We start from the raw sequence: 11,738 nt of genomic DNA on the forward strand, positions 1-11,738 counted from the left end.
ACAAGTGTAAAGGAACAGCACCACTGCTGGATAATTGGAAAGTCCCTGTGTGTCAACTTCTGTGCTCCGTGGCAAGGTAGACTAGCAAACATGCCCAACCTTTACTCACATTTGAGATAACACTCCCAACAAGATTGCTTGCTCCAAAATCGAAGAGGCACCGCCCTCTGAATCTCGAGAGCTAGACTCCCAACATGATTACTTTCTCAAAAATCGAAAAGACACCGCTCTCCGAATCTCGAGAGCCAGACTCCCAGCAGGATTGCTTTCTCAAAAATTGAAGAGGCACCGTTCTCCGAATCTCGAGAGCCAGATTCCCGACAGGATTGCTTGTTCGAAAACCGAAGAGGCACCGCTTTCTCAACTTTGAGAGCCAGATCTCCTTGGATAAAGCTTGTCTGTAATCTTCACACGCAACATCAGCTTTCCAGATACCACAGACCACTTTTTCAAAGTGCTCTGACACACGTGAAGCTGGCAGCTCCCACTACCGTGCTATGACCAAGAAGGGTAAAGGAATAACATTACTACTTGTTGTTAGGGAGACTCCTATATATGTCGACCTCCATCCTCAACGGACAGGTAGACCTGCAAAAATGCTCAACCCTTCCTCATATCTGAGAGGGCACTCCCAACGAAGCCTCTCGAAATACTCAGATTTCTTTCCCCCGATAATACCTCTGCAAACAAGCTACACCAGAGCAAGAATATCTCGTATCATCAGGGTTAAAAGCAAGAGTATCCCATATCATGCTTTTTCCCTGTCTTTTCCTTTGGCCTTGTTTTTACTTGCAAGACAATGAGAAAGAGAGCAATCAGTCAGCACTTAGAATCAAGCTTCCAGTCAGGAACTGACTGCCTGGAACCCCTTACCTGATTACTTACCTGGCATTGCTCTCGAGTACTCATCTTCAACATCTTATGCTTCTAGAAAAGATACCACATCTGCCTGAGGAATAGATAGGGAAAGTGAGAAGGATACAAGGAAGCATGTGGAGACAAGCGTAATAGAACACGTGCCGATACATCCACTACTTTGTCAATAGCAAAAGTATCCCATATCAGCAGGGTCGAACATATTCTAGATTTGATGGACTTGTTTTGACCTTCAAATTCTTCAGTCGGCCTTATACTCTAGAGGAAACCAGAAAACCCTCCAGCCCAGTTCAAGAATAAGTCTGTGGAAAGTTAATTCTTCAAAAGCAAAAGTATCTCATATCATTTATTCTCCTTTTTCTTCTCTTTATCCTTCATGCTGCCTGCAAGATAGGGAGAATGAGAACAATCAGCCGGAACTCGAAATCAAACTTCTGATCTGGGACTGATTGCTTGAAGCTCTGATTGCTTACCTTGTCTGTCACCTCTTTCAGCAGATCCCCTAGCTCGGCGACTTGGGGGACTCCTACTACATGGTTTGTATCGCGTTTGACCAAGCCTGAAACTACAAGTAAGCTTCAAGTGAAATTGATACATTACCTTGTGCATCTTCACCAGTTAAAGATACCACCCCAGGATGGAGGAAGAGTACTTCCAGAGAAAGATGCCACATCTACTTATAAGACAGATAAGGCAAGTGAAGACGATACCACACTTCGGTACTTAGAAGTATCGTGATTACGAGATCATTCTCCCACAATATTTCCTAATGTCATTTGTACTAAATCATTCACTTGTACTCACACTTGTACTCACTAAAGGAGAGCTTGAACCTATGTACTTGTGTAAACCCTTCACAATTAATGAGAACTTCTCTACTCCGTGGACGTAGCCAATCTGGGTGAACCACGTACATCTTGTGTTTGCTTTCCTGTCTCTATCCATTTACATACTTATCTACACTAATGACCAGACCAATCTAGCGAAGATCACAAACTTAATACTTTCTGTTGTACCAAAGTCCTCACTGATTTTGTGCATCAACAATCCTTAAGTCCTTACCTTTTTGCGTTGGTAATTGATGAGTTAATAGGACATATTCAAGATGATATTCCTTGGTGTATGCTTTTCGCAAACGATATAGTGTTGATAGATGAAACTCATGAAGGGTAAATGCGAAGCTTAACATTTGGAGAGAAGTGTTGGAATCTAAAGGTCTTCGCCTAAGCCGATCAAAGATAGAATATATGGAGTGCAAGTGCAAATGGAGGCCAAAATGAGTTAGGGGTAAGGATCAGAGATCAGGAAATACTAAAGAGCGACCGTTTTCGCTACCTAGGATCTATCTTGCAAAAGAACGGAGAATTAGATGGAGATCTCAATCATAGAATACAAGCTGGATGGATGAAGTGGAAGAGTGCATCTGGCGTGTATGGCACAGAATGTTGGGCGGTGAAGCATCAACACGTACACAAAATTGGGTTGGACATGTGCAAAGAAGGCCTACTGACCCTCTGGTTTGAAGATGTGACTACGGGATAGAGGTTCAGGGCCGAAGGGGTAGAGGAAGACCTAGGAAAACTTTGAAGAGACCCTAAGAAAAGACTTAGAGTACTTGGATCTAACGGAGGATATGACACAAAACCGAGCGCAATGGCGTTCTAGGATTCATATAGCCGACCCCACTTAGTGGGAAAAGGCTTTGTTGTTGTTGTTGTTGTTGTTGAGCATATGTTAAAACAAACTAGTAAGAAAAAACTAATACTCACAGATTGAATTTTTAGGCAGTCTTCAGATTAAGCTATGTGCATGTGCAACGAAAGTTCATATTTGTGTATGTTCGTTTATGATAACAAATCAGCCACTATAAAAAGGCTCATGACATCCCTAGTATTTGTATTACGGCACCGAAGACAAAAAACAAGAGGTGTGATATCCACACACCCCTTTTTACTTCTCCCACATCTTTTTGGATTTCGGCCGTCAGATCGGATGAAATGAAGAAGATCAATGGACAGAAATTAATAGGGAGTGTGTGAGAAGTAAAAAGGGATGTGTGGATAGCACACCCTAAAAACAAAGGGATTCAGCTTCACCGGGACGAAAAAAAAAAAAAAAGAGTTCTGGAAGATGAAAAAGAAAAAAAGAAAAAGAGAATTAATTATTATATTTTATATTCCTGTTTCTTAGTTCGATACTACTCCAAACACTTCACTAAGTCAATCCTGCTTAGTCTAGTCTAAACTAGTCTAGTTTAGTCCCTGAAATTAGTTCGAGATAGCTTGGTGCAACAAATGCATCCTAACTAGTTAGTTATCCCCAAGTTGGCCCTGGTAAAACCATTTCAAGTTTAATAGAATGTTTTTTAGTCAAAATGGTCTCTGAGATTAAAATAACTCATCACTTTGGTCCCTGTGATTTGAAATCGATAGAAGTGGTCTCTAAGTTTGTCCACCATCAATCATTTCGGTTATTCTGTGAAAAGTTTGATTAAATAAGGACCAAGATGACAAAATACCCTCAATTTAATAAATAATGAGCTAAAATGATTTGACATAAATTGATGTTATTTTTGTCATTTTATTCTTATATAATGGAGATTTTTACTAAAATGATTTATGGTAGACAAACGTGGCGAAATGCGACAAATGCATTGCGTAGGAATCGAGCATTCTCTTTGAGTCTCATCTCCCTTCTTTGTACCTTAAAAACACTCACATCACTCAATTTGACACCAATTTGACACTAAAATTTCCTAATTTAATTTCAAATTGGAAAGTTGAGTTGTAGAAATGCGAAATTCTACCGACTAGGGGGTCAAGAGCTTGAGGAACTGAGCGAGAGCGCAAGCGAGGAACACAACGAGGGGAGCGAGGTCTGATGGGATCGACACCGCCGTCAATGGCGAAGACGAGTCGTCGCATCTGCAGTCGTCATCACCTCGTCCATTCTCTCTCACGAGCAAGACAGTGGAAACTAGAAAAGAGGGAAAGATGAGGCATATGAGTCGACTGGGCCTGACAGCTGAGTTCAATCAGGAAAAAGGGGTTGATGGATTTTTTTTTCTCTTACTTTTTTTATAACTTTTTTTTAATGAATGCAGTGGATTTGGTAAGAAGCAAGAAATATATAATTTTGGAATTTTGATTCACAGTGGAAGAAGCAAAGTAATTTCCATGGAACAAGAAATTATCTTCATCCTTCACAAGTAAAGTGCTTTTTCTATCCCTTCTTTGGTACATTACATGTAACACAAAAGTTTTAAGGTCAATTTTGCATTCTGATTCTCTCACAGAAGTTTTAAGTTTTATTAAATAAGGACCAAAATGACAAAATACCGTCAATTTAATAAACGATGAGCTAAAATGATTTGACATAAATTGAAGCTATTTTTGTCATTTTATTTTTATTTAATGGAGATTTTTGACCAAAATGATTGATGGTGGACAAACGTGGCATAATACGACGACGACATTCCTCGGGAATCAAGCATTATCTTTGAGTCCCATCTCCTTTCTTTGTGTCACGTCCCGATCCCGACATACGTCTAGAATCGACATGTGACGCTACCAAATACCCTAATATCTAACATACCATGCCTCCCGAATATATACAAAGTATCAATAAAAAACCAGATGCACAATAATTTTTCGTAAGCTTTATGGCTACATCTAACCACTTCGTTAGACTGCCTACATACCCTCATTAGGGATCAAGCCATTCGTAGTTCAACACTCACAAAAACAAATATTTATCACACTCAGTTCAAGCATAAAAGTATAGCATTCCTCCATCATTTACTATAACCCAACAGCAGGGAATTCTTGGACTCATGCTACATAACAAACCCCCATGAAAATCATGATTTCTCTTTCATCCAACATATAATTCATTATGTCTCATCACATCGCCATTCACAACATACGTCATATTTAAAAACCGACGAGGCACATAACCATTCTCTAGCCACATTAAATAATTAATCTGATCAAAATAATATCAATCATTCCCATATTTTCTAAATTCATACTTGATGAAATCATAATCGAATCGTAGAGAATCATGAAAGAGTCACCCAGACGTCCAACATATTTTCTAACTCAATTCACAAGATTCTCAAAACCATTGTCACAAATATATATATATATAACTAAGGCTAGAGTGACACCCTTAGGCCAAGCCTACTTCTCTGAAATAGGGATTTCAGACCTCTCAACGGAACCAAGATACCAAAGGGGATTCTGGACCATCACTCAACAGAATCCGAACCACATAACAGAGCCAAGACAACAAAGGGGATTCTGGACCATCACTCAACGGAATCCATTCCAGGATACGATTCCGGACCATCACTCAACGAAATTGCGGAGCACAATGCATAACAACCACTAAATGAAACCCAAGTTAGATACGATTCTGGAACATCACTCAATGGAATCGCGGAGTAGAAGGGATTCTGGACCATCTCTCAACAGAATCCAAACAAGCATATGATTCAGGACCATCACTCAACGGAATCACAGAATATGAGGGATTCCGGAACATCACTCAACGGAATCCAAACAAACATATGATTCCGGACCATCACTCAACAGAATCACAGAATAGAAGGGATCCCGGAACATCACCCAACGGAATCCAAACAAGCATATGATTCCGGACCAGCACTCAACGGAATCACAGAATAGAAGGGATTCCGGAACATCACTCAACGGAATCCAAACAAGCATATGATTCATACCAAATATACTAGGTATATCTAAACCTCATCATCTCCATAATTACAACGTAGTCACCTACCATATTCACTTCTTGTGGCCACCAACTAATATGTTCCACCAGCATATAAGTTTCACATAATACTTTTAATAGGATTCTAAGATCACATGGTCATAACATTTATCATACTTATCATTCACATTACTAGAAATAATTAAACATCCAAATATCACCATTATCATCAGTACACAAGCCAAATCATGTTTAATAAACATAAGTCTATGGCTAAATATATGAAAATCACATTTCAATAGAAATCATATTTATAAGACCAATTCATATTCATAAATAATTTTAACATAAACAATTAAAGTAATAACCATATCACAAATATTCAAGTCACTCTCCAACCAATGTAGGCCCACTAAACTTCACTTAAGTCTCTCGTAGTACTAAATTTAGTATTAAGAACGTTTGGAGACATGTTGACTAAAAGTCAACTCTCGGTCAAAGGTAGGGTCCACAATTCTACATAATTCAATCCAGAAGATCCACACATTGGATTTTGGATCCGTAACTTTCTAAAGTCCACATTATGCTCAAATAACAACATACTAAAATTTCAACACGATCCGATGGTTGGATCTCCGCCAATATAAAAATTCAAGTGGCGGTCGATATTTAATTTTACAAACTTAGAAATCCAATTAGTGTAGATCCGTACATTAGATTCCCGATCTGTAAGTTTCTATGATCCTCAAATATTATTTTCTATCACGCATTAAGGTTTGGTGACGATCCAACGATCGGATTGTCGATTCATATTTTGATCCAATAAGGTATTGTAATGAAACTAAGTCCAACAATCTAATTACGTCATACGGATATCAATTATGAAATCAAGGCATCTAAATGAACTTAAAAGTACATCGTCGGTCCACTGGCCAGGCCGCCGCCGCACGCACCGCCGTGGTTGGCAATCGGCCGCCCCGACTTGCCGGAAAGATTCAACTATTTTTAAAAATTACCAAATTTTACAGGCAAGTAGATCTCAGTGAGGGGAGAAGTTTTCATACCTGTGGCCAAGTCCAATTAGGCCGGGAAGCGTCCCAATTTTATCCAAATCCTCCGGAAACCCTAGAAATGGGTGTTCTTCGATTCATCGCCAAAACGAACTTCGACGTTTCATCCAAGCCTTGGGCCTTGCTCCAGGGATTGAGAGGAGTCTTTTGGTGGTGGTCATCAACAGTAACACTCGCCGGAATCACCGAAAGCAGATTAAACCCGCCGAAAAACTTGTGGGTTTTGTAGCTTCGAAATGGAAAAATGGGAAAGAAATAGGGAAATCTAACAATAAAGATATATAGTGCTCATCAAGGGCTTTCCATGGACACCAAGATCACCCAAAACGGAGTTCGTATGAAGGAGATATGGCCGGGTCAAATTTGAGGGTTCACGGGTCGAAAACGACCCAACTCGGGTCTCTCTCCTTTCCCTTCCTTTCTCCCCCTTCTGATTGGGCTGCTCCCCTCCTTTTCTCTCCCGTACTCCCTCATCTTCTTCTCTCTCCCGTTGCCACTTGGCAGCATCCAGCCCCTCCTTTCATTTTCATTTTTTTTCTAACCAAAACATCTCTAATTTCTTCGTTAGAGATCCGTTTCACGAACGGTTTGCGCCTACGCGTTCGTGAGGTCAAGCTCTATCTAAAGATATAAATTGCGACCTCGAACGGTCTACGAATTTTAAATAATTAAATTCCAAACTTCAACTTTGTAACTAGTTTAATTAAAATCAAATTAAAATAAATTAATATAAATTCTAAAAAATAATATAAAATCTCAATCATACAAATACGTAGATTATAACAGTGAAATCCGGGAACGGGATTTCACACTTTGTAACTTAAAAACACTCACATCACTCAATTTCACATCAATTTGGCGCTAAAATTTCCTAATTTAATTTCAAATTGGAAAGTTGAGCTGCAGAAATGCGAAATTGTACATACCAGGTGCTGAAAAGCTTGAGGAACTGAGCAAGAGCACAGGTGAGGAACGTAGCAAAGAAAGTGAGATTCAATGGGATCGACGTCGTTGTTGAAGGCGAAGACGACGTCGTCGCATCTGCAGCCGTCGTCACCTCGTCCATTCTCTTGCAAGAGTCAAGACTGTGGAAACTATCAAAGATGGAAAGAGGATGAGGAGTATGAGTCAACTGGGCCCCACAACCGAGTTCAACCAGCCAATCAGAGATGAATTGGAATGGATTGTCATCGTTAAATCAAGAGAATGGGCCCCCCTGGGGGAACTTTAATTTTAGCCGATTACCCTCTGAACATATAATTAGCTAATTTCCTACTTGAACTTTAATTTTAATCAATTACCCCCTGAACTTTTATAAATAGCCAATTTCTCTCGTAACGCTAGTTCAGGGAGGAAATTGGCTAATTATAAAAGTTCCGGAGGTAATTAGTTAAAATTAAAGTTAAGGGGAAATTGGCACCTCTATACAAGTTCTGGGGGCAAACCGACAAATACCTCTTTTGTTTTTTCTCTTACTTTTTTTATTACTATTTTTTTTTTTATAAATGCGGTGGATTTGGTAAGAAGCAAGAAATATAGAATTTTGGAATTTTGATTCACTGTGGAGAAGCAAAGTAATTTCCTTGGAACAAGAAATTATCTTCATCCTTCACAAGTAAAGTGCTTCTTCTATCCCTTATTGGGTACATTACACATAACTCAGGAGTTTTAAGATCAATTTTGCATTCTGATTCTCTCTCCTCCTATTTCCCAATCCCTCATATATACTCACCTTTCATTCATAGCGTGTAAAACAAATCTTCATTGAATTAGCTTGGAATTGTTTTGAATGGCTGTGAATGAAAGGAAGGGATAGGAGGGAAGAGAATTTGGATACGTCAATTTTGGGTAGGTGGGAAATGACATAGCAGGGCTCACTATTGGTGTTATGCCGCACAAAACACCCGGTCCGACAGGCCGTATGTTAGAATACCACCTCGCATTAGGTTGGATCAGTGTGTTCAAGTGGAACCAAAGATACAAGAGGTCTCATAGTTAGGGGTGGAAATTTTTACCAAATTACCGTACCAACCGCCCTACCAACCATACCATACCAAATTATTACCAAAAATTTGTAACAATTGGTAATGGTACGGTATTTGTACCATACCATACTGTTTCGGTACGGTACTGGTATCCAAAACCAGTACCAGTGGTATACCGTACCTACCAATATTATTAATATTATATTATGTATTTATTCATATAATTATTTGAGGGCAAAATTAATAAAATTAATAATAATTATTGTAGAAGTGTAAAAAATGTACAATCACTCATAGTGACAAGCTTTACAACTTTTATGAAGAGGTCAGCTTCAAAATCCAACACTATAATCCATAAACCTTAAATTTACATTTAATCGTCGATTGTCATTTACGCTTTATTCTTCTTACTATATTTCATTTTAAAAATTTTCTTTTTTTGAAAACATGATCATTTGGCAGATGTAAGAAGATGAACGGTCTAGATCTTTGATATCACGTTTCGATATTTACGGTTAACTGAAATATGAGTCGATGTCATATAGTTTATAGAAACTTTATAAACATCAAACAATATTTTCACTAACCGTAAAACTCTGAACATAATATCAACGATCCAAACCGTTCATCTTCCCGCATCCTCTAATAGATCATGTTTTCAAAAAAGAAAATCCGAAAAAACAAAATTTGATGAGAAAAATGAAGCGTAAATGTAAACAACAATCAACGGTTAAATTTTGATCTATGATTTATATGATTATAATGGCGAATTTCAAAGTTAAGCTCTTCACGAAAGTTGTAAAACTTGTCATTACGAGCATTTATATATTTTTTCTATATTTTTTACACTTCTACGTTAATTAAAAAATATTAGATTTTGGACAAACTAAGTGGCGTAAAACAAAGTGACAATTACCATTGACATACCATACCAACCAAACTATTTGGTATACCGATATTCGGTATACCAAAAGTTTGGTACGATAATGGTAATAGATTTTGCCGTACCAAATATTTGGTATGATAATTGGTACAGAGGTTTTGGTACGCTAATGTACCAAAACCACCCCTACTCATAGTTGTATGAAAGGTGCCCTATAAATGGCGTGCTAGAGCAACCCGCAGAATATAACAAACATTGACCTCAAATCTAAAACCGAAAGGCCTTTTTTATTCTTCCTCGATTGTTTCTTTACACAATGAAGATCCGAATAACTCTCTCTACAATTCCTTTACAACCTCCGAAGCCAAAAATGTACAGCTAACTTCTTTTTTCGTCGAAAAAAATGTACAGCTAACTAAACAAAGAGTTACAAAACACTCTTAAGGGATCATCTTCTGAGTATCGTCCTCGGGTATGGATGCTGATGAAGAAGAACCGCTGTATTTGCTGGGCATTGGTGTATTCCTTCGAGAACTGCGTTTTGTTAGGACAACTGCGGGCTCCTTCTCAAATTCCTGGGCAGGTGCATCGTTCTCGCTGTCATCTTCACCCTTGAAAACTGGGTGGATGTACGCATTTTGAAGGAAGCCTTTCATGTTCAGATTCGGCTCTCTTATGCGTTCTAATGTATCTTTCATCATTGCTTCCTGCAATCCACCATAAGAAAAATGTTCTTCACAGTCAAATCACTTCGACCAGCACAACGAAGAACTAGGTCAACCAATAGTGAATGCAACAAACCTGCAAGGGATGTCTGATGAAAGCAGGTTCGTAACGGCCTTTGCAGAATTTATGGAGCCATATGGTCAACACTGGGAGTGTGATGAGCAGTGGAGTTGACTGAGCAGCTTCTTTTGTGCTTAACAATCCCATCAGCAGCAGTTGTGAGACAATTAGTGCCGTTATGATGCGCCCGTGGACATCAGGCCAGAATGCCGCAGCACTTTCATACTCTTGATTATAGACGTTTATAATCTAGAATTGACCAACGAAATGCATTAGAATTTAGCAGAATTACTCAGTCAAGAAATGAATATCTCAACCAAAAAATAACTAAACCCTTCTCTTGGAAAATGTCACAACATATGCCAGGGCAAAGAATACTATTATGAACGGAAGTAGGATTGGTGACACCACAGCATAAACAAGGCCAAGTAAGAAATATAGTTGTATTTGAGGTTCACCGGTGTTGAAACCAAGGGTTCCGGGATCCATGGCCTCTTCCTATCCTTTTCAGTCTTCACCAAGAAGAAATTTTTCAGGTGATATATAATCAAGGGTTTCAACCTTAGAATCTCACCAGCAATTCCGGCCCACCCATCAACCATTATATAAGTGATAAAGAAGGTTGCCTTCATTTGGACATTACCATCAATATAGAGGGAAGGAATATAAGAAAAATCTTCAAAGCAATTCCAGGCAGGAAACCTTGGATAAATGATTTTATGACTTTCCTGCATGAAAAACGGGATGTTGTTATTGCAAAAAGACGGTAAAAAAAAAGTAATTAAGAGCTGACCATCCAGCCAGGGAACATTCAAACAAAGATATATTATATAGAAAGAAAATACTCACACTTCAATAATGGGCTTTAGGTAGGGGACTGCTTTCTCAATACCCTCAATGTTTGCAAGGGACTGTACAAATGCAATGGGGATCATAAAAAAGAAGGTGAGGAAGAAGAAAGCAACGGCAACTATAAGCCTCCTAATTGTCAATGTAACATAGGGGATAGCCAAGTTATCCCAATAAACATCATGGGGTTCTGGAGCCCACTCAGTCAACCATATAGTTGGGTTTCTGGATTGTTGTGTTTGTGCACAAACAGCGGCACCCCATCGAGTTCTGAAGGAAACAAAAGCTGCTGGCATGATAGATTTAGGGCTACTTGTAATCTTATCTCTCTCCAAGGATATCTGTCAACAATAAATTTGATTTGAAAAAGAAAGAACATAAGTGTTCCTACAATGACTGATCTATGAAAGGCAAAGAAGTAGTCAATCAGGACTTGAGCTAACTCCGAAGCTTTCCTTGTCCAGTGTCAAATAGAAGCAACAGTGAGCAAGTCAGTCTTGATAGGACATTCCTTGTTATTGTATGATGTCTTCTTAATATAAGATGATTAGGTTTAAT

The 11,738-nt window shown here is 38.7% G+C and overlaps 1 protein-coding gene across 1 annotated transcript; it reads right to left on the reverse strand.

Moving 5' to 3' along the window:
- Window positions 1–9,937: 9,937 nt before the first annotated feature.
- Window positions 9,938–11,476, reverse strand: LOC139193327 (protein OSCA1-like). Its single transcript, XM_070816317.1, has 4 exons — window positions 11,183–11,476; window positions 10,790–11,059; window positions 10,347–10,580; window positions 9,938–10,252 (listed from the first exon to the last, which is right to left on the reverse strand). Exons 1-4 carry the CDS (start codon window positions 11,474–11,476, stop codon window positions 9,986–9,988), a joined length of 1,065 nt encoding a protein of 354 aa, XP_070672418.1. The 3' UTR covers window positions 9,938–9,985.
- Window positions 11,477–11,738: the final 262 nt, after the last annotated feature.

The sequence above is a fragment of the Malus domestica genome, chromosome 17, assembly GCF_042453785.1.
Source record: "Malus domestica chromosome 17, GDT2T_hap1".
NCBI lineage: Eukaryota > Viridiplantae > Streptophyta > Magnoliopsida > Rosales > Rosaceae > Malus > Malus domestica.

Bases quoted from the DNA above. Each gene is read 5' to 3' on its own strand.
- LOC139193327 (XM_070816317.1), bottom strand. From the start codon at position 11,476: ATGCCAGCAGCTTTTGTTTCCTTCAGAACTCGATGGGGTGCCGCTGTT. The intron at 11,060-11,182 runs GTGTGAGTATTT...TTTTTCATGCAG, and splicing joins ACCTAAAGCCCATTATTGAA to GAAAGTCATAAAATCATTTA. The intron at 10,581-10,789 runs GTGAACCTCAAA...GGTCAATTCTAG, and splicing joins AACCCTTGGTTTCAACACCG to ATTATAAACGTCTATAATCA.